The 23,790-nt window shown below is 39.4% G+C and overlaps 3 protein-coding genes across 3 annotated transcripts; 2 read left to right on the top strand and 1 right to left on the bottom strand.

Annotated features, from left to right (window-relative positions):
• The first annotated feature begins 11,429 nt into the window (after positions 1-11,429).
• Positions 11,430-14,405, top strand: grpel1 (GrpE-like 1, mitochondrial). The gene is made up of 4 exons (XM_041276654.1): positions 11,430-11,537; positions 12,871-13,030; positions 13,231-13,312; positions 13,594-14,405. Exons 1-4 carry the CDS (start codon positions 11,470-11,472, stop codon positions 13,938-13,940), a joined length of 657 nt encoding a protein of 218 aa, XP_041132588.1. The 5' UTR covers positions 11,430-11,469; the 3' UTR covers positions 13,941-14,405.
• A 925-nt stretch (positions 14,406-15,330) lies between these two features.
• tada2b (transcriptional adaptor 2B) lies at positions 15,331-20,610 on the bottom strand. The gene is made up of 2 exons (XM_041276642.1): positions 20,323-20,610; positions 15,331-19,258 (listed from the first exon to the last, which is right to left on the bottom strand). Exons 1-2 carry the CDS (start codon positions 20,590-20,592, stop codon positions 18,134-18,136), a joined length of 1,395 nt encoding a protein of 464 aa, XP_041132576.1. The 5' UTR covers positions 20,593-20,610; the 3' UTR covers positions 15,331-18,133.
• Positions 20,611-20,764: 154 nt separating this feature from the next.
• ccdc96 (coiled-coil domain containing 96) lies at positions 20,765-22,532 on the top strand. Its single transcript, XM_041276630.1, has one exon. It carries the CDS (start codon positions 20,960-20,962, stop codon positions 22,376-22,378), a length of 1,419 nt encoding a protein of 472 aa, XP_041132564.1. The 5' UTR covers positions 20,765-20,959; the 3' UTR covers positions 22,379-22,532.
• The last annotated feature ends 1,258 nt before the right edge of the window (positions 22,533-23,790 follow it).

Genomic DNA, 23,790 nt, shown 5'->3' with positions numbered 1-23,790 from the left:
AAGTTCAGTGAAACGTGAATAATGTTACGGTAGCATACTGAATTACATACCGCTTTGTAGTTTTCCATATACGTACCGTAACGAAAAACTGACACAAATGTAAAAATGTGACTTGAAATCTAAAAAGAAATACGTACTATTATGCCTTCCGGTAAACTTGATTGCGATGTCATTTTGTGTTTTCTTTTATTACATGATGTTAAAACAGATCTAAATTATGTTCTTATACGGTTTTTTTCCCCCAATGATCTCTTAATCCTAAATGTAAGGTGAGGCAAAACTGTTGACTGTAGGATAGGCTACCGTCCAAAAACAATAATTAAAAAGTAATAACAACATGTCATAAGATCATGTAATTTCTGCCAAATACCTACATAAATACTTGAATGGGATATAAATGGACATGTTATTGTTTATAAGATAATTAGTCTGTATGATACATTCAATTTGATTCTGCGTTTTTGTGTTCCGCACCACATAATTTAAGACTTAGTTGTTAATCAAGTCACACATTGAAATAGTTTTTGCAAGCTGATTATCATGAAAATTAAGCTCAAAATATATTATAGTAATTTTGCTAGTTCCGTTTTCAGACTTCAATAACACAGTTTAGCAATTAGGCGGTCTTGATAATGATGTTATGCTCTCTAACCGTTTCGTCTGCAAGTCATAGTCTAGTTAATAGGGTCTACTCCTGCTGGTGCCTTTGTTGTCCGTAATATCCTAGCTTGATCTTGATTTTTACTTATAAACAGACTGCTCAAAATGGTTAACCCTAATCCGCCAATAATGACTAGAGAGATCGTGTCATTAGGATTCAAGCTATTAATTTAGATGGGAAATAATGAAATGTTATTTCTGGATGTGTATCATTGAAACGGCTGGAGACTTTTTCGGTCCAGTTGCTTCTCAATCCTAAACCGAATGCCCTTTGTATTTATACTGCAATAGTGTTCAGTTGTGACAAGTTTTGTTATGTGGTTTTGTAACGGGGACATGTATACAGGAGAACTGGTTGCGACAACAAAATCTGATAGGTGAATGGCACATGGATTTTTGACTCCTCCTAGCACTCCACATTGTAAACACGGTACTAATTACACAGGAGATCTAGAGTTAGTAATATCACATAAAAAAAAAAAAAAACGTGTTGCTAAGAAGGATTAAGATTTAACAAGAAACTAACACAATCCTGTAGGAATACCAGCCTCCTTTAAGAACATACATCTCAAGCAATGTTATTGAGAAACCATGCAGGACACAGAAAACAATGCCAAAGAACCCAGATCAACTGGTAACGTCAGAAATAGTGCAATGTGGGTTTTCTGAATGTATCATTATGAAGTAAATTGTAGCAGGTCGCTACTGTGCTTGTTTATCGTTTTCATTACTTTCATTTTATTACATCCCCTTATCTTTCGTCCCTATTCCTGCGCCAGTCAACTGAGGATTCACATTATCCAGATCTTTTAAAACAGGGCTTCTCAAACTCGGTCCTGGGGACCCCCTGCGGCTGCTGGTTTTTATTCCAACCGAGCTCTCAGTTACTTAACTAGACCCTTAATTGAACTAATAATTTGCTTAATTAGACCTTTTTACTTGTTTTCAGCTCCTAAACAGTTGCAGTTCAAGTTACTTATGACACGTTATAGCTAGCTTGAAATATGCAACTGTTCAAGAACTACATCCTACATCCTTCAATGGACTGACTAGTTTAGAACTTATTGTTTCAAAACAGCAAGTTTGTTTACATTAGGTGACCGGCTACTCTTGGACCGCCACAGGCTCGGTACTGTCCTAACAGCCTACCGTTCCCCGATTAGTTTGTGTTTTAATCTTCCGTTTTTTTTAGATACCCCCCTGGCTGTTTGATTCTGTTTTTATGTACTGTACTGTTGTTCTCTACTCTCATGTAATGCAAATCATTGTTATGACTGTTTTTGTTAAATCGGCTTCTGATTTGTGTCCCAGCTCCACACTCTATAAAAGAACCTACTTAAGAGACGTGTTTTAAACTACCGTTTGTTTTAATTCCGAGTGCGAAATTCCCTCGTTGGCGTGGTGAGGTTATACTGTTTTGTCCATTCTGTGGCGCTTGCCCGGCTCTGTCTCGGCTGTCAGTTGCTACAGAATGTTCTACGATCTTCAAAACACACAGATGTATTTTTTGACTGAAGAAGACCTCCTAACTTGTACAGATAAACGTCAGAAGCATTCCCTGCCACGGTTGCAAATACTGTATAAAACGAGAGCAGTCGGTATCATACAAAAATATACTGTCAGGCGGACAGGCACCTCCCGATAAATGATGCTAAAGAATGTCCTTACCAAGTTTCCTCACAATTTCCATTACATGAGAGTAGAGACTAAAGTTCATGCTAATTTGAATTCGTCTTTCGCCAAGATACGCACCAACCGTAGCTTTACGGTAAACTAATGTGATCCATCTGCGTCTACATCCATTTGCATTTCTTTCCATCTGATGATAACGATATCCTATAAAAATAAATTCCCCTCTATATTTACCAGACGTGTAGATACCTAACCTGAATAAACATCTACTTTTGGACTGGGGGGGTTATTATGTGAAGAATAAATTCGCAATGCATTACATCATCAGTGAGAATCCACAATCACTGATAGCATTACTGCTGGATGATAACTATAGCATCCTGGTGAGGCTCCCTATTACTTAATGGCAAACATTTTTAACTTTACAAATTCCTCCTGGGTTTGTCTGGAATAAGTATAACAGAAGATGATTGCAAAGCATAGGATTCAACATTCTTTAACAGTGTACAGCACAGCATGTATTGAATGAGGCTTTCAGCCATTAACCTGTGGCTTGATTGCCTTTGTATTATTCATTAAATTATTGTTGCTGATGATCTTGCCTGGTTCAAGAACAGAAAAAACTGTTTGTGCAAAATTCAACATTTCCTAAAAGCTTAAAAAACACATTATGCAGTTGTGAAAAAGCGTTGTTTTTTTGTTTTGTTTTGTTTTTTGTAGCTCACAGTTTAAAAGCAGTAACTGTCTTCTAGAAGTGTGTGTTCAACTGATATTAAAAATAAATTCTATTCCCTTGTTGTTTTTCTTTTTTTTTGTAGGTAGTGCTCTGAAAACATTAACTGTGTCTCTGTCTCACTGGCTCAAGCACTAGCCTTTAAGCTATTTGTTTCTAAACTAAATATTAGTGACATAAGACTGAAAGATCCACTATACAATGTAGTAAAACATTTTAATGAAATAAACTTTACCAAATTATAACAGGAATAAAAAGTTTATTTAACAAGCATTAAAAACACACAAACATGTTAACTGTCTTAGCCTCCAATTACTAAGATCAACGCAATTACAGAACAAATCATTTTACAAAATCTTGTTCAGAATACCTAAAACCCAAAGTATCTATCTTTATGAACTTAGAAATATCCTATTTGAGTTAAGACTCTGTACAAATAGCTGTAAGGCCACTGACTCTGTTGGCTGGGAAATAGAAAGACTGGGTAAAGTGTCTCCCATGAATACACACAAGTGGTTTCTCTTCCTTCTAAAGGTCCACTCTTTACTGATGAATTTGCATGAATAGTGCAACACCTTGCCAATAAAGCAAGGGCAATCGAAACCAAAACCTGAGACAGGTTTGTAACCCAAGCAAAAAGTTATCTATGCACACAATAAATCACAGACTTTTTTTTAGAAATCAGTTAAGTTATCACAATAACCTTTCAATGAAATGCCCAAGACACATGTTTTATAAAAATACCGGTCAACCTTGGTTTTATGTCAGTCAGAGCTGTACCAGGAGGGGTGTGTGGCTGGAGACACAGCTCTGCTTAACCCACTATATATATATATATATATATATATATATATATAATTTGCAAGAAACCAAATCAAATACAAAATAATTAACAAAAACAAAATCTGATTCTAATACAATACAAATCAAACCAAACAGACACCAATAACAATACTAATGAAAAACACCATATAATAAATACACTGAGTGTACAAAACATTAGGAACCTCCTGCTCTTTCTATGAAATAGACTGATGAGGAGAATCCAGGTGAAAGCTATGATCCCTTATTGATGTAACCTGTTAAATCCACTTCAATTAGTGTAGATGAAGGGGAGACAGGTTAAAGAAGGATTTTTAAGCCTTTACACAATTGAGACATGGATTGTGTATGTGTGCCATTCAGAGGATAAATGGGCAAGACAAAAGATTTAAGTGTCTTTGAACGGGGTGTGGTAGTAGGTGCCAGGCACACTGGTCTGAGTGTGTCAAGAACTGCAATGCTGCTGGGTTTTTCACGCTCAACAGTTTCCCGTGTGTATCAAGGATGGTCCACCACCCAAAGGACATCCAGCCAACGGCAGGCCAGTGGTCGAAAAGGGCTCATTGATGAAAGAGACCAAAGGAGGCTGACACGAATTGTGCAGGGCAACAGAGAAGCTACAGTTAGTCAATAGACAGTCAAGAACAACATTGGTGCGAAAAGACCAATAAAAGAATTGCCTGGTCAGATGAATCCCGGTTCCTGCTGTTTCACGCTGATGGGAGGACTAGGGTATGGAGAAACCACATGAGTACATGCATCCATCAGGCCGCATGTGAACATTGCAGGCTGGCGGTGGTGGTGTGATGGTGTGATCTGAACATTATTGCCAATCAGGTGTATTCCTTCATGGCAGCAGTGTAGAAGGCTATAATCGATATATATATATAAGTTTAAGATAAACAATAGGCTAAAAATTAAAAAAAAAACACAATTCCAATAAAATATGGCAGCGATTACACCATTCAATAAACTGGACTGAGAGGGAGAAATCGCAAGGACAGAGTTTCAGACTTCAATCAACCAACAATCACACAGACAGGTCGGCCACCCTTCAGTGAATGGGTAAACCCAAATAGCAATACAGAAACAGAAAAGTGTTAAGAAAAAACTCTTAGTTTGCAAAGCATTGCTCTATCAACAAAACAATGCAAATGGATTGTCTCACTACAACCAATCCTCTATCTGTATGACCAGAAAACAAATAGAATCAATATTCTCACTTTCTTTCCAGACTTTGATACATGCCACCGTCTTGCTCGTACTTGCTCTTTCTTTCTCTCTCTCGCTCTCTCTCTCTGTCTCTTTCTCTCTCTCTCTCTCTTTCTCTCTAAGCACATATATAGTGAAAAGACAAACAAGGAAATTAGCTGCCGATTACATGATTGAAGATATCAACCAGATAGTAGAAGTAGAAATAATTAACAATGTGCAGTGATGTAATCTATATTGTCTATTTGAAATAACAACAGCATTCAGCTATTGTAATGATTTCCATTACATCAGAGTAGATGTTAAGAAAATCACCAACTAAGACATAGCTTTGCAGTAAACTAATGTAATCCATTTGCATTCCTTCCATCTGATGATGTAGATACCTTCTGCCTGGTGTTGATGGCTGAAGTGTAATGCTGGTCCAGGGATCAGCTTATTTTGCCTCCCCAGCGCATCAGCAAACACAACGGCTGCGATGCTGGCTCCGGGAGTAGGGTACATCTCTGGGGTCTTCAAGTGGGCACCCTCTGTCCTCAGTGTTTCATCAACTAGCCCACAACACCTCAAGAGGGCTCAACAGTAATTCTGGCATCCCAGCATCACCCCCCTCTGCCCCCCACTCAACTCAGCCCAGCTTACTTACCCATACATCAGCGTTGCTTTCTTTATATTGTGCTTGAGATCCCCATCCAGAATCTTTCCTTCTCAGCCACAGCCAATTGCTGTTCCTCTCTGCTGCTTCAGATAAGTTATTCACTGTGCAACGCAACTCTTAGCCACTGAACCAGACATCTCTGAGAAACCAGGTTGTAGAGTGTGCCACAAATCCTCCACTGTGTAAACCCGTACTCTCCATCCTCGCTGTTCCGCTTCAGCAGCTAGTTGAGCATATCGAAGTTCCTTCCTCTCGTACGCCTCATCTACAGCATCCTCCAGATGAACAAGGCGTGCTGACCCAGACCACAAGACAATGTCTGGTCGAAGGTTAGTGGTGGCAAACTCACATGGTAAAATTAGCCGTTGACCAACATCAGCCAGCATTTTCCAGTCTCTAGCAGCTTCCAATTGTCCTGGACGAGGCTCTCTGCCAAATCTCTCCAACAAAGCACATATATAGCGAAAAAACAAACAAGGAAATTAGCTGCCAATTACATGATTGAAGATATCAACCAGATAGTAGAAGTAGAAATAATTAACAATGTGCAGTGATGTACTCTATATTGTCTATTCTAAATAACAACAGCATTCAGCTATTGTATAATTAATTAAATTAGCAACATCTTTATACTGCTGTGTGCAATCAGGGATTTATTAAAGCAGTCCCAATACTTAACTATACAAAAAGTAAGGAATATATGACTAAAATACACATTTGTTATAGTAGCATGTAAATAAAGCCTGATTATGGTCTTGTTCAAAGCCAGCAATCACCAAGGCTCTTTCCAACAATTGAGTGCATGTGTACATACCATGGATTTAGATGGCTTTACAACCAAGAAGAATTGCATCTGCTGTGGTAATGCTGCTTATAAACAGAGGTGCTGCATCATACACAGGGCTGGACTAAAGGGTGGGGAGAGGATATTTTCTCAAAACCCTGGATCTTTAGAGTCCCATACACACAGCTCTGTATTAGCAAGGTTTGATCCTAGCATTACCAGTATTTTACAACTGCGGTACTTTGTCTTCCAAAGTATAACTATAACAATACATTTACCAGGTATTTTACAGTTCTGCATCCAATCATTCTTGTATTTTTTTTTCTTTTGGTTGAGAATTTCTTACAACGCAAACATAATTTCAAAGTAGCGCCATGGCTCTCACAATCAGACCTGGTTATCCTGAAATGCGTTGTACAATGTGTCAAATGCCAGAAGTTTGGAAAGTTTTGTTAGTATAGGTTCTCTACAGAAGTACCAAAGCTTGTAAAAATGGGAAAAACAAGAATCCCAGTTTCATATTACCACTTCCATCCTTGCATGTTTACCTATACCAGCTACAGACACTTGTCAAGTGAGAGCATAGGTTTACATTTTATATTGTATGTTTTTCATTTCTATGCATTTGTTTTTCTGAACCATATATTTGTACTGTATTTGTATCTAACAGGAACTTTCAGTACAATATTAGCAACTTTAGCCTACATTCAGAATTAATAGTTTATAGTAATTTCCTAACTCAGGTTTCAAAAACTTGTTTTCAATGATCAGTTCATATGAATATTGGTTTAGCCATCAGTGCAAATTTGAAGTGAAGTGAAGCAGTCCCTATCAATTTTACCTTCCGTACCCATAGCAGCTCAGGGCCAATACTGCGCTCTCTGTAGGACCTCCAGCGAAGATCAGAAACTTGGCACAGCCAGGATGTGAATCTGCACTCCCCTGACTGTACGTCTCCCCCTGCACACCACACATTTACCAGGTGTGCTGCTTGGGAATTAGGGCTGCAATGCACTTATCAATACTCCTATGTATTTTGAATAAAAACAAATATGAGCTACCAGTGGTGCATGTAAGGATTAAGGAACCTCAGTCACGGAACTTTGTGCACTGATTATAGAAAAACAACAACCTTGGCAAAGGACCTTATAACTGGATTTAAGGAATTCAAAGCAAATGGACAAATCAGCTTTACAGTAAATAACTACTGCCGTGGGTGAGCTTCTAGACTCTATAAACTGTTTCAAACTGCCTTGACAAATAACTAGGCACTTCTCTCTGCAGACAATTAAAAAAACAATAAGTACCATTGGTAAATTCCCTGCCAGAGAGAGCTAATTAATTCACTTTGCAGCACTGAACAAAATAACAACTTAAGAAATCGCACTGAAGAATGAAACAGGGTAATATATTAAACAAGCTATGTGATTTGGCTGAATATCCTTCTAGAGCACTGTCGTATACATAGATCTTTAATGTGATGCTGGTTGGATTGGATGGTTAGATTATCTTAGCTATTATCCTAGCCCGGAGTTGAAGGTCACAATATCACATACGGTAATTTCCACATGTCCAAGAAGCAAACAAACAAATAACAGAACAACAAGATGACAGCCAGCGAGATTGAACGAGAAAAATATAAAGATACAAATCTCAATATCAGAGTAACAAAACCCTGATCCATTCTGATTAGTTGCAAACATGTACAGGATGACATTTATATACATTTATATACATCATTTTAATTGGATTTGTATTGAACAGTGCCACCCAGAGGTAAACTACAGTATTTACTATATGTCAAGAATCTCAAATGGATCTATTAAACTTGAATATACTGTGCATGCTATATTTTATATGTGGAATCATCCATAACTTCAAAGACTCAGTCTTCTGTGGGAGACACTCAATCCTCTGTGGAATACATGAGACAGCACTGGTAACACTATGGAAGGTATTACACCATTTCTTATGTTTTTCTGTTTCTGTTTAGAATAAAAACAAAAAAGAATATATAAGATGTATTATAAAAATATGATTTTTATCTAGATTAAAAAAAAACAAAAAAAACAGTGAGAACAATATGGGGCAAGAGGACATCAGCTCATCTGGATGAAAACACCAGGCTATAGAAATGACACTGACTGAAGGGCTTCTCTAATTGTGATGGGCAAGTTGTTCCTTAATTTAGGTGCCATATAACTAAAAGATCTACCACCTGATGTTTTTTTCTGAATAATAGGTACAGACAGGAAGCCAGCATCCAGTGATCAGAGTGGCGACTGGGGATGTAGGGTTCCAAAAGATCTTTAAGGTATGGAGGAGCAAGACCATTTAAAGCCTTATAAGATAGCAGCAACACCTTAAAATCTATTCTAAAACTAACTGTCTGCCAATGCAAGGATGCCAGCACCACGGTGATATGCTCTTGCCTCTTGACCCGAGTTAAAGTTCTAGCTGCAGCATTTTGTAAAAGTTGAATGCTTAGTCCCAATGAAAAGACCATTGCAATAGTAAATCCTAGAGGACATAAAAGCATGCATTAATCTCTCTGCATCCTGCCTGGAAAGAATACCTCTCAGTATTTCTTAAATGAAAAAAGGAAGTTTTTGTGAAGTTTTTAATGTGTGCTTCGAAAGAAAGTTTTGTATCAAATGTAACACCTAAATTTTTACTTCAGCAATGCAGTGAAGTATGGTGGACACAGTGCATGGTACATTGGCAGTGGCTGTTGTTGTAATAACTTTGATTAAATTCTCAATATATCATCCCTGTAAAGAAGGTAAAGATTGACCACAGGGGATTGACACTACTTCAATTGGGTAAGTCATTTTAAAAGACTGATCAGGTGGTAGAAGGGAAACACCCAATCAAAACTAAACTTGAATACTGAATATTCTCAAATAACAAATGACTTGTCTTTTACCTCTGATAATATAAAAATAGAGGTCCACCATACACAGCGAGGTATTATATATATTGTATTATATTATATAATTTTAAATGCATTGAATAGATTCTGAGGTCAAACTTTCAAGAGAGTCAACTAGACAAATATTCCAGTTAGCACCATAATCAGTCTGCTCTACAGATCTGAGGATCAGTTTATTTCATAAAAGCTCAGCCCTACTGTGATGCTATTGTCTCAGCCCCTGATGTATTTATTGGTTAAGCTCAAATGTCCATACAGTCTTTACTCCTTTACTCTTTAGAATCTTCTAGTATAGTGTAGGATGAATAGTGTGATACATTACTCAGTTGTCTGCCTGCAAGGCAAGACATAATTGACTGGACATAATGTGTATTTCTACTATCTCCAACATGTCCGAAAGCCCCTTTTACATGGCTGAAATGTACTGTAGTTTAATGTCTCCACTGCTGCCGGTTTGGGATATCTCATGGGAAAAACTATAAAAGGTCAGAGAAATAAATACTGTCTATAAATGGGCCACTAAAGTTCTTCAGACTTCTGTGAAAAATTACATCATTTAGAACCGCCATGGTCTGTTTACTTTTATTAGGAAGAGCCATAAAAAATAAACATGTTTCTAATGCTTCTTAAAGACAAATTCATAAGGGACAACGTGGATTTGCATAAAAAGGAGACAGAATCACCTTCACTGATGCATAATCAGGGAAAGATTGAAAAGCCAATTAAATGTTGGTGATTTTTCTGTGGCGTGGGATGTGAATGAGTGAGTTTACCTCAAAGGACTAACAAGTTATTAAATTAAAGAAAGAATAAACTTGTAATTGAAAAAAGATAGATGCTGCATACCTGCCAAGAGTGAAAAGGTCAAGAGCTTATCTTCTGAGTCGAAGTAAAGGAACTGTCCCTTCAGGTCAAGAGGATGGGCGCCTTGTCTGTTTGAATTGATATATAAAGCAAGAATGGTACTGATTGCCAACTACTGGGGAAAATAATGATGTACCACATTATTGTGAATATACGCTCACATACATGTCTTCATTTCAAGGGTGCACTTAGCTCTATGTCAATTCTGACAGAATGTACCAGTTACTGTCCACAGACTATCATTGAGTTTGAAAGAAGCCTGTTTATAAACGGTTTGGATCTTTTGAGGTTAAGATTTGAGCCTGTTGGCAGGTCGAACAGAAAAAAAAAAGCCTGAAAATCATCTACACTGACTGGTCGAAAAAATTGAGAATTACCTTAATAACCCACATGTGTACCTCCCGGCATTATTTCAGTAGAACAAGCATGCCTTGTCACGTTAAATGGTTTGCCTATGGCTGTTGGTTTTCTGCAAACATGTGTCATTTCAGTAATAGCCCAGAGGTCATATCTTGAAGGGCATTTTAGTGTTGAGGGACAAGCATGTTGCCAAGCTCCTGCAGTATTAGCCTTTGAGACCCACCTGGTTTCCTATAACTGTTGCTGAATAGTTGCACACATCTCTCATCTTAAGTTATATGTCTGGTGAAACATGTAACAAGTTAGGTGACCACATAAATATGCATAAATTGCAGACTAGGGATTTTCTATTTTTAAATACATTCTCCATATTTTGGCCAGTCAGCATAATTACTCTGGTGCAGGGGGTTTATACTAAATTCTTATATATTTAGCTCTCCTTCCAATACCAAATGCACCACTGATAAACAATACCTGCCAGTGAAACGTGTGCCTAGAAAAACGTCAAGTACATGAACTTAGTTTGACAAAATTACTGGTTTGGACAAAATGCTGATAACGGATATTACGTACTGTCGCAATGCAACTGCGTAAAACCTTCAAACAAGCCTCTCTACGGTCACACGAAATGCCTTTTGACCTTTAACTCTACCTCAACCTAACGAGGTGTGCAATACACGCATTCAGCTTACTTCTATTGGTCAGCTCGCCGAGGAGGGTTTAACTGTATGTCTTTCATTGGTTAACTTCCCTACCGTTTTTCCCCATGTGTTTCACTGCCTCCCACGGTGCGTGAGTAGTTGCAAGTGAAAATGGCGAGCTGGTGCGTGAGAGTGGTGAGACAGAGCCGTTCTGTGTTAGCATCGCCTGTGCTTTTGAGGTAAGGAATATCGGAGAGGACGTGTTTTCACAGTGTATTTCTTATTGTCAATTCCAAGCTTGTGGTATAAGAATGTCACGGTTTACTATGCCCAGGCAATGTGAAAGGTTACACAAGATGTGTTAAAATGCAACATGTTGAGAGTGACTCTGCTATAAAGAAAATAGATCTACTGTAATTGAAACTATATTGAGAATGACCTTGTCTCTGTGTAGCTGGGACACTGCTGTTTTTAGTTCTTAATCTGCTTTGTCGTAATTGTATCTAGGTTTAAAATCGGCAAGCATTTTTTTTTTTTTTTAATCGGTATCGTACTGTATTTGTTCGGGGGAAAAACTTTACACATTTCCAGACAAATCGCCATACTCGGCAATGTTGCTTCTCAAAGTTATGTAAACTTTAAGATTTGTGATGCTAATATGTATTTCATTATGCTGGAGTAGCTGTCTGCATGATGCCAAATCAGCCATGTTACAAGAACACCAAGGTTGGAATACATGTTTACAAAGTATATAATGTAGTAACTTTTCGTAATACTTTGTTTTCCACTATTATCCCAAGCACGGGAATATTTTCAGCTACAGTTTCATAAAACGTGATAGTGCCCTAAGCGTCCAACAGTAAATGAAGGACCTGAATTTTCAGACCAAGAGATGTCACTAGAGAGCGGATTAAAAAATAGTTAATGTCCCTGGAGTGACGCAACTTTACTCGGACGTTATATATAGATATAGATATATCTATCTCGCAGTAATAGGAATTTCTCCCCCTTGTCATTCTTCTAATTAACTGTTTGTGTAATTCTGAAGAAAATAAATTAGAATTGTTGATCAGAATTTGCACTTTGTTTGAGATAGAGTAAAAGAAAATCTTGGTAAGCGCTTCTTTGAACATTTTGTTTTACAAATTTATTCCTCTATACCTTCCCCTCCACCCAATACCTGTACTGTCAATGTATGTCAGTGACTTTTTTTTTTTTTTTTTTTAATTACAGTATTTAACACCTGGTTGTCGAAGCTATATAAGGTTATACATTTAATGACACTAGTAATGGCATCTTACTGGTGCCTGTAATGTGGAGTATTAGACCCTTTGCTTAGGATGCACGTGTTAACCACATACCTTGTTCAAACCTGCAATTGCAGTATTTAATAACTGGGTTATTTTTCAGCCAACCTACTGGTAGATGAAATTCCACCTAATATGCTTAACAGAAAAACATCAGCAACAATAATCTGGAACCAAACGTGGAACATAAATCAAAACTTAAATTTGAGGGTATACAAAAACAAGTATCTCTCTCTCTCTCTCTTCAAACCCCCCCCCCCCCCAGGGCCTCTCCGAGGTTATTGTGCACTGCGGCACAAAAGAAAAGCAATGGCCAGAAATCGGAAGAGGACCAAAGTGGAGCACAGAAAACGGAGCACAGTCCTGCCATGGCATCCTGGACTGAGGAGAAGACCGAACTAGAAGAGCAACTAAAGGAGATGACAGTAAGAGCTCCCTGGCATTCCATTGCAGTCAGTGATGAAGCCATTAGCCATAAGTTCTGTGTGTGTGTGTGTGTGAGACCATCAACAGCACTCTGTCAGATGCCAGAAATGTAGCATCTCCATGGATAGAATTGTCAGTAGATAGGCTTCCATCAGATATTGATGGTAAAGCAGGTTTAATCACAAGCTCTCTTTTACAGGACAAGTATAAGCGAGCCCTTGCAGATACAGAAAACCTGCGGCAGAGGAGTCAGAAGTTGGTAGAAGATGCTAAGTTATATGGTGAATGCAGTTTGATTATTTTTATCTTGTTTCTGTTGGCTGGTTTCACAGACCCTAATTAACATGATTGTAGACTAATGTTAACTTAAGTGAGGCACTCGCTAAGGTTAGTACTAATAGGGTCTGTGAAAGTTGTGAAATATCAAGACATTTTACCCAGTAGTAAATATTGAATCCAAATAGGAAACAACTGTGTTTAATGTTCCTGGATTCAGTGTGTGAAGTAATGATGTACTGCAGTAAGGGATGGTCTCAAGTTTTATTTTTATGTTGTTTATTAGGTATTCAAGGTTTCTGCAAAGACCTGCTGGAAGTTGCTGATGTCTTGGAGAAGGCAACAGAGAGCGTCCCCAAAGAGGAGATCTCCCCTCAGAACCCCCATCTGAAGAACTTGTATGAAGGACTGGTCATGACTGAGGTTCAAATCCAGAAGGTGTTCACCAAGCACGGCTTAATCAAGCTAAACCCAGCTGGGGCCAAATTTGACCCCTACGAACACGAAGCTCTATTCCACAGTCCGGTTGAAGGAAAGGAACCGGGCACAGTGGCACTGGTCACCAAGGTGGGGTATAAACTACATGGGCGCACTCTCAGACCTGCCCTGGTAGGTGTGGTTAAAGCACCATAGTGTTCCTGATGATATGAACGAGGGCTGTACTGTTATTTTGTTGGCTAACAGATTTCATTATTAAGTTCGTTTGCCCCATTCATTGTTAGAGTTACTTACTGGAACGCGAATCAGTGGATTGTCCATTTACTCTTATGATCTGGAATCTGTACACTGTAGCTGCTATTCAGTTGAAAGTGCTCCATCTCTTGTGAGTAGGAAAATAAGCAATAGAAAGTTGCAGAAATATTTTGACCAGTAATTCACGTTAAAGAAATGCGTTAACCAACAGTAACAAGTATAGTTCAATGTAGGTCCAATTTGTGGGCTGTTTAATTTTAGTTTTCTTCAATAAACACATATGTACAGTTTACTGTGTATTTAAGTACATCAATAATTACATTGGATAGGTTGATAGTCCCATATTAAAGATATTTAACATGTGAATTCATTCATTTAAAAACATTAAAATCTAGGTATACAAAACTGTGTTGGGACTGCATTTTGTTTTTCCATAGTACATGATGCGCCTGCCTCTAAATTTAGGAATACAGTGCAACACACAGTTGTCAGAAAAACATTTGCTTTTGTGTCTTTGTTTTTACATTCCAATCAGTAACTGAAAGCATTTACCTGTAATTGTAATAGCACTATTACAACCAATGGAAAAATGTAGTCTTGAACCAACAGCTGTATTAAATAAATGTAATACCTTCTTTGTGCTAGTTTGTGGGGTGAAAATGTGGATTCTGTACATTGTTGCTGACCTAACAACAAAACAAATGTTTTCCAGCGCATGTCCTTTAACCCACATCCAAGGTCACATGCCCCTTCACTGCCAGACTGAAATAAATGTGGACAAAAATTGAGGAGATGGATGTTCTGTAATGTTACAAAGCACAATCATTTAGATATCAAATGTATACTAGAGTTGATTTAAGGTATGGGTCTGAAAATCCAAGAGACTTCCCCCAGCCTCAGAACAGGAAAATGCATGTGTGAGCGCCCACTGCCAGTAACTGGTATTGAGATAAACAAGAGAGAGAAAGTATGTGCACTTTAATAACAAAACAGATGTAATCACATACACACACACACACACACACCAATAACTGAATGTGCATTCACTAATTGCAAGACACTGAATAAAGCCCTCCACTTAAACAATATCAGCAGTATCTACAAATGTTACATTTCCTACTGTAGCTCCAAAAGAAGTTTCACAGCATGCTTAGATTGAAACTACAGTGCATGGAGGGCTCTTAGTTTGAAATAGTTTTTTTTTTTTTTGAGGAGGGGGGGGGGTTACAAAAACGTAAAAAATAGTTGTGGAATAAAATACTTTACATTTCACAGAAGCTCAGTATTTAAACTTTTTTTTCTCTTATTTTACAAACGATATTTACAATTGTTTAAATATTTAACAAATCCCCTGAAATAGCATACAAATGTGAAAGGAATAAATGTCACAGTCAAACTTCAAGATAGATCATAATTATTTTTTTTTGAATACCCTGAACAAAAAAAAAAATGTGCGGTACACAAATACATCTTTTCCAGCCATGTTTGCCTACTTCAACTTTTCCAGAATTTTATTTTATTATTTTTTTTTAAATCAATCAGTTTTGGGAAAATAGATTTATTTTTTCTTGACTACAATATTTTTTCCTTTGAAGGCCTCATTACTTTTTGCATTCAATAATTGACTTTTGGTTTTGCTATAATTATAGCATAAATCAAAGTCTTAAAGATTGCCTTGAAATATTTACAAATCGTTAAAACTCAGGAGGTGTGCAGCAAAGTTTACACTCCATCGTTCACCTCTGGCTTCAGTTTTATATCTGGTTTAGAAGACGCCAGGCATCCCATTGAATTGATGATGCATATGAACCCCCTAGTAGGTCTAACATTCACCCAGTAAAACTGCCAGTGTTCACGCAAATCACCTACTCCCTATCATGTAGATTTAGATATACAACTGTTCTACTGTTTCAGTTTTTAATGGTGTGGGACTCAAAATAAAAAATAAATTAAACATACATAGTACCAAGGAAACTAATTTAAAGCTTTACATACACATCAACTTTTAAATGGTGCCACCATTCCACAGATCATCTATGCCTAATGGCTAGTGCATTCTACCAAAAAAAAATATATATATATATTTAGTCTTCTGTTTAGCCTGCAAATATGCAAAGCAGATGTCAAAAACACTGATGTTTGTATTTTTATACTGAACAAATGGCTCATTTGCATTTAATGTTTTTTTTTTTCTTTTGCTGATTGAATGCTGAAACAATAAAATTTCTGCCTTCCAGTCAAGTGACCATTACTATTTCATCACTTATCATAATGACACATTGCAAAGATCCCAAAACAGCCACAGACTGTATTCTGGCCAATGTTACAGTCAGTGTACGGCAGATGCAAAATATTTAACAACTTTAGCATGTTCATACCTTTTGAGACTACACTTGGACAGAAATAAGCCAACAGTCTTTCCCAAATCCTTACTAAACATGGATGCAAGAACAGCAGGCGCTCCTTGTTAACATGCTCAAAGAAGGCTATTCAAAGTTGCTGCAGTGATTGAATAATTTCTCCTGCCAAGTATGCTTCTATTTAAGTGCATTAGCAACATAGTATCTCTCATTCTGTCCTTAGCCTGAAGGAATATTGCACATGGGAGTGCAAAGGTTTTACTCCTATGCCTCATCATCACAATGTCTGATCAACTTGGTGGCTGCTCTCCATTGGTCTTCACATTTTATTCTGTTTTATTATCAATATTGATAGGAAGTGTGGTGTGGTGTGGTCTTGGTTAAAACTAACAGGCCAACACACAGATAATCTCAGCCCAAGCAAAAGCTCACTGAAAGTATTAGCTACCCGACCTCTCTATGCTTAAATCCTACCCAGCACTAAACCTGGAAAACAATGGATGATGTTACATGTTGGTCAGTTTGTAATGCAGATACACATTAGAGCAGTGCTTTAAAGCAACTTCAGAAATCTAGTGTGACAGTAAACCCTTGTAAGAATATGTTTTTGTTTTTTTTTAAGGTTACTATAAGGACATTAACCTTGTAAAACAATTAATCTCCAATTTTCTGTGTGGATTCCTTTAAGCTTCACATTCCGTTTCTATAGTTACTGCACTGTAAAATTCCTGTTCCAGAACTGCACAAACTTTGATTCTTCCCACATGCACACAGTGCATTATACAGCTGAGGTCCTGATAAATACCTAAGACAAATACCGTGCTGCAACAATACTGATTACAGTGGTAACGACACTGTGTTCGAAATGTTAGTGTATAATGTCTTCTGATATGAAATTCACATCAGAGTAACAATGTGGGTTTACTGTAGTTGTGAATATACTACAGATCACATCAAGTATAAAAACAACAACTACAGAACTGTTAAATCTACATTATAATACACTTGGCTTTACATGCAATGACTTCACCTTAACAAAATACACAGCAATCACACTCACTAACTAGCCTGTAATAATAATCACATACACAAGCTATAAACATATTCACAGATGGAAATACCAAGATCAGCCTTGGGATATGCTAGTCAAATTTGGTTGAGTACTGCTAGACAAGTGAGTAGCCAGTAAATGTAATTATGACATGACAGTGTAATTCATACATCTGCAGCTTGATGGCAAGCAGGATGTTTGTAATTTGCGATTTGTTTTTGCACAGTGAAACAAGTTCTGTTTGTGTAAAGGAAAAAGGTACATAAATGTCCTGGTTTTACCAATTAAACGTTTTTATTTTTTCTGGACGTCCTTCACCAGTTATTAGTTTAAAGCAGCAATGTCAACACAATTCTCCGTTTGCACTGACGTTTGCTGACATGTAGAAATTCACAATTGTGACTTTCAGCAACAACACAACTGTCTACTTTCTCTCAGGCAACTGTTTTTCTTTTTTATATAAAAGCTCTGTTTTTCTCAAAGTTGGGGGGGGAGGGGGGGGCAAGGTTAATTGCATAAATGCCCATTTTTGTCATTAGAGTGTATAAAAATAGCAACCCCAAGTGATTCACATATAAACAAAAAAAAAAAAAACAAATAAATACAACAGTTACTTATCCCATTTGAAACACATGGAAGTCACTGAGAAAAAAAGTAAAATATTTTGTAAAAAAAAATAAAACAAAAGAAATGTACAAACTGAAATCCTACAAGCTAGGCAATCACGAGGCATCCCTGGAAATCCAGCCGCTCTCGGTGAGAAAGTTCAAAATCCTCTTTTTGAGGACCTTGTCCAGATAGCTGGGGAGGCGGCTCTTGGAGGGAATGCCCTGGCGCTTCTGCAGGTGGTCCCTGATGATGATGGTTTTCACAGTCAGGTAGCGCGTGGGGCTGAGGTTCAGGGAGTTGCAGAGCACCTTCTCGCGGTCAGAGAGCAGTTCGAAGCCAGAGAGGTTCTCAATGGCCCCAAACTCGCTGTCCTTGCCCTCTTCCTTGCCTCCTCCTCCTCCTCCACCGCCACCAGCACAAGCACCAGCACCGCCCCCGCCACCTGCCCCCCCTGCGGCCCCTCCCCGCTTGGAAAGGGCCATCGTCTTGTTCTCCTTGCGCTTCTCCCGCTTGTGCCTGGCTGCCTCGTATTCGGCCGTCTCCTCCAGCTTGGTGATGCCACAGCGCCGGTAACGCTGCAGCTCCCGGATCTTGGACCGCAGCACGCGCTCCTTGTGCAAGTTCTCAAATAATTCCTCCAGCTCCCGGCAGGCCATAAACTGATAGAGCGGCCGCAGCTTAATCCTCTGATCCTTCTCCTCCTTGGTGATCTTGCGCTTGGTCCCCACCAGCGTTGTAATGGGAGTCACGGGAAGCGCCCCGGTTCCCAATGCTGGTTTTTCTTTTTCCTTCTCCTTTTTGTCCCGGCCCAGGAAGGCTGGTACCAGATTGTAGTCACGGGCGATGTTCTTGCGCCGCTGCCGCTCCTTCAGCTTGCGCACGTACATGTCGACATGGGCACGCTTCATCTCGATCTCCACGTCGTCGTCGTCGTAATTGACCGAGAGGCCGCTGATCAACGTCTCCGCTTCCTGGCTGTACTCAATCTCATAGTCGTCCCGTAGGGGCATGTAGCCGAGCTGCTGCTGCTCAGCGATGGAGATGTCGAGGGGTGGTAGCGGGGTGGTCAAGCTCGGGGAGAGGGGTCCACCACTCGGGCAGGTGTGGTCCGTCACCCGGTTGGGGATGCTGTCTGGGATGCAGGCTTTGCCCAGGTTGCCATGGATGTACATGCTGACATAGTGGTCCATTACTTCCTGAGGGGTGCGAGAGGCCCCCACGTGTGCCGCCATGTCCTCCTGCAAAAACAGAACAATGTAGGATGCAGATCTTAAAGACCAGCTACCGTGTACATCTGTGAAAATGCACCTTGGAGGCTTTGAATAGTTTAAGCTGTCATAAAAAACTTGCATTTGTTTGTGGGCAAGAGTTTTAAAATGTTTAAAACCTTGAGGGAGCACTGATTTCTGCAATGCACATGAAGGCAAATGGGATAAACAGTTGATGATTATTTGCAGCTGTCTGTCTTAACACTGTATTTGTGGCCAAATTTCTGATTTATAAACATTGGAATCCTTATCCTTATCTCAGCATTAGGCAGGTTATCACTCAGGCATTCTTTATAAAAGTACTCTATAATAAAAGGGGAAGTTCAGACATTGCATGTGTTTAAATTCAACAAGTCTTTCTCAGTGCTGACATACAGTTTCATCCGCTAACAACAATGGTGCCCCACTTGACCAGGTCTACCTAAACGGTTTCTGTATGGAGGCATGCTTAATTACGTAGAGATTGCTCTGCCAAGTTGAGTACGGGGTTTTCAATTAAATATTTAAGCTCTGTTATGTCACACTCTAGGAGAAGCATATTGAGAAAAAAAAAAAAAAAAACAACTATATGAAATGTTTAACAAACAAGTAAAAATGACACAGGCCCTATGTCTGAGAGTATTCTGCTTCAAACAACAACGACCACTCGCAATTAACACCAAAAGCTGAGACTTCAAAATACAGCGTGGTACGGGGAATAACGATCAGGCGTGCTGTAAACTTTAAACTTGGGTTCTGTGTTTAGAAGACACTTGAAATGGATGTCAAATCCATTGTTCTCTACTTCATAATAAGCAAAGAAAATGAATAGAGAACATACATGTTTTTTCTTTTCATTTGACTTAACCTCAGTGCTCAGTCAAGTTAGAATTCATCATAGAACTTGTATTGTGGTCACTCCCCCTTGCTGTAGTCGGATTTGAAGCCCCGGTTAAAATAAAAATAATAAATAAAAATAAAATTAAGTTACAGCTGTTTGTCTGATACATACAGTGTACTTGCATGCATTCTTTAACCGGTAAAGTTAGACTTACCCAGTTCCCAAAGCCATACTGCTCGATTGCATCGAGCAGCAACTGCTCTTCCCTGCTGGTCCAGCCTCCCTCCGCTTCTGGACCCCAAAGAGTAAAGCGCCCGCCATCCACTAGCTGATACCCGTGCCATCGCCGGTGGTTGCCGATTTCGGCTCCTGCAGAGAAGCACTCCGGGCAGAGCTCTACGTCCTGGCACTCGGTGCAACGGAGCCGCAGGTTTGTCACGTCGGCCAGACAATAAACGCAGTACTTCTTACCTAGGTCGGCCATATTGCTGGTTCTGCTTGTTGTTGAAGCAGCGCTCCCTCCAGGGGGGACATGCGTACTTGTGTGTCTCCGCTCTGAGAGTGCGTCGTCTCATTAATATTCATGAGCACGGCTACCTTTGTGGACGCACGCTGATCTGTAGATCACCACCCTCGTTTCCTAGGAAACGAAGAGAAACACTAACAAAGTACTGTGGTGTGGGTAAGTCGACCGGACAGAGATCGAATGAGAACACAGTTCACAGCGTCATTTTTGTTGATTTTTTTTAAAAATAATTATAATTAATTAGCACAGTCTAACCAAAACGGGAGCAATTGTGTTTATGTCATCAAGTAAAACAGTAGACCGTTTTTGCTGAGGGGTTTAACAAATGGCAGAATCAGAGCACAACACACTTCAAAAGACCACGGAGGATACAGAAGATCACCCTGATCACCCTAGTCCAACACAAGAGGCAGATGTACATCCACCAGAAGAGGAATTGAAAGAAAAAGAGAATGAGAGAGAGGAGGAGCCCCCATCAGAGCAGGCTGAGAGTGAGGAGGCATCAGAAAAGACTGGGGAAGCTCAGGAGGCAGATGAAAGTGGGGAGAAGCAAACTAGCCTGCCAACTAGTGAAGCCTTTGGAGAGGGGGAGAGCGACGAACCCCAACCAGTCATAGGGGAGCCTCTTTCCCGTGAAGACAGCCCTGTTAGAGACTTGGAACAAGGCCCTCCAAAGCTAGAACCAGGGACCCCAGAGAGACCAGGGAGCCTCATAATAACCGAGGAAAGCATAGATGAAGAAGAGGAAGAAGGCCAAACTATAAACCGGGAAGAAATTCTGGCAAAATACAAAGCGCTGATGGAAGAGAAGGAGCAACTCAGTCAACTGAACGGCCAAATTCAGAACAAGTTGGCAGAGTACTTCCGCAGGAAGGCAGGGGACGATGCCCGGCACGAGAAGGAGAAGCCGGTGTCCGACCAGGAGCAGCGTTACCTCAAGTACATGGCCACCATGGAGGAGCTGAAGTGGCAGTATGCCCAGGACTCAGAGGCCTACCAGCTGCAGATAGATGATCTGAAGAACCACTGTCAGGGCAAGCTGAGCCTGGTTGACAGTGAAGGGAAAATCTTCATGGCAAAGAAGAAGGACATAGCAGTGGCAGCCATGAGCCGCAGGTTGGGGAAGCAGGCTGCCCTGAACGAGGTGGAGCAGATCTTAGCCAGCGAGCAGCGCAAGGAGAGCGATCTGATCCAGGTGCGGCTTGCAAACATCAAGCTGAAAAACAAGATCCGCAAGTTCGAGGCCATGCTGAAGGAGAAGGAGGAACTCGCAGAGGGGCTGCACCTCATCGACTTCGAGCAGCTGAAGATTGAAAACCAGACCTACAACGAGAAGATTGAGGAGCGCAACGAGGAGCTGCTGAAGCTCCGCAAGAAGATCACCAGCACAGTGCAGGTCCTCACCCACATCAAGGAGAAGCTCCAGTTTGTGCAGGTGGAGAACCAGGACAAGAAGGCACAGCTCATGGACGTGGAGGCATTGGTCGCCCACAAGAGGGATATCCTCACTAAGACCAAGCAGGCCCGGGATGGCCTACGCATGGACAACCTCAAACTGCGGCAGAGATGTGGGCTGCTGGGTAATGAGGCCCTGCTCCGGGACTTTGAGGATAAAGTGGACGCCTCAGAGGCTCTCAGCCAGAGGCTGGAAATGCTGAAACGCCGCCATGCCGAGCTGACGCTGAAATGCAGCGGCATCAAGAAAAAAATCGAGCAAGCCAAACCTTCCCACGAGTATATCTAACACACAGACACAGCGCTTTCCAGCAAAGCACCATAAAAGCTGGCATCTTGGTATGTGACATTGCACATTGTTTAACAACCCTTTAACCAGTGTGTTTTTTTTTTTTTTGGTTTGTGTGAACATCTTCTAATTGTTATTAAACTTGTGAGCTTAACATGTAAAATGAGTGTGTATTTGTGTGGGATATACTGTTGGTAATATATCATGAAACATCTAGCTGTGTTACCAACCTCCAACAAATCACTGGACACAGGTGATCCAGTTTTCCAATATGAACAATCTGTTGTAATACATTTACGATCTAGTGGTCAATTTGCCCACAGTACAGAAAATAGGCCACAATATCAACCCCTTGACCTAATGCTTGTTGGAGGGGATTGTATATATGATTGTATAATGCTTCCCCACATCAGTGAGGTATCCAATGGTATGCATGGCTTATAAAGACACTGTATGAAAACAAACCAATTAATGGTTACTGTTTAAGAATTTAACCTACATGCCAATACAATGCATAATGAGCCAGGACATGAGTTTAAATATTTTTGAAATGGCTAACAAAACAAATGACACATTGCTTCAATAACATGGCTGTGTATTTTTCTTTTTTAAAAGCTGTTTCTAACACCAAAAAATAAATAAAAGCGGTGATAACCAAGGTTTAAAAATGAATTTGCTTACCGCTTATGCAGATTAATATAAACAATACATGAAATCTTAATGTTGCTTCCTGGTACCTAACCCAGGTATTCATTCTACCACAGTTTAGATCATTGAAATGAGGCCCTTTGTGTACCAAAGTTATGATCTGTTCTTTGATGTATTTTTTCCGGTTATAAAAACATGCAATCATGTTACCTTCAGCACATGCACAAATTTAGTTGCAAGGTATGTTATGTGATTGTGGTAAGTGAAATATGCTTGGGAAAAGTAATTCTATATTATAATTTGCAATACTGGTAATATAAAACTAATTTCATTAATATTACACCAACTAATATGTGAAAATAGAATATTAATATTGTCTATACGTGACTTATTTTAAAAAGCTTTGGTAATTTCATGAATATCAAACAGACTCTCTTTAAAAAAATTATTAAATAAAATAAAACATGTTAATTCCCTTTTACACAAAATGCATGCACAGTAGATCATTTTTAGCATTCAGGTAAAAATAATAGTGTTAATTAGAATAATATGTACCTTGTTTTCAAGAACAAATAAATACTTTTACTCATTTACCAGTTGTGGCATTCTTAAAAAACACAAACACACACTTTACATACAGAGTGTTAAAAAACAACAGCATTTCATGTTGCTCTGTTGTTTTCTCCCTTCTGCATCAGAAAAATGATCTTGATACTAATATATCCAGATTGAGTTTATGGTAGCAAAACTGAACAATTTACTTT

The sequence above is a fragment of the Polyodon spathula genome, chromosome 2 (genome assembly GCF_017654505.1).
Source record: "Polyodon spathula isolate WHYD16114869_AA chromosome 2, ASM1765450v1, whole genome shotgun sequence".
In the NCBI taxonomy this organism is placed as follows: Eukaryota; Metazoa; Chordata; class Actinopteri; order Acipenseriformes; family Polyodontidae; genus Polyodon; species Polyodon spathula.
Note: the sequence above shows the minus strand (reverse complement) of the source record. Positions and strands in the feature narration are given on the sequence as shown.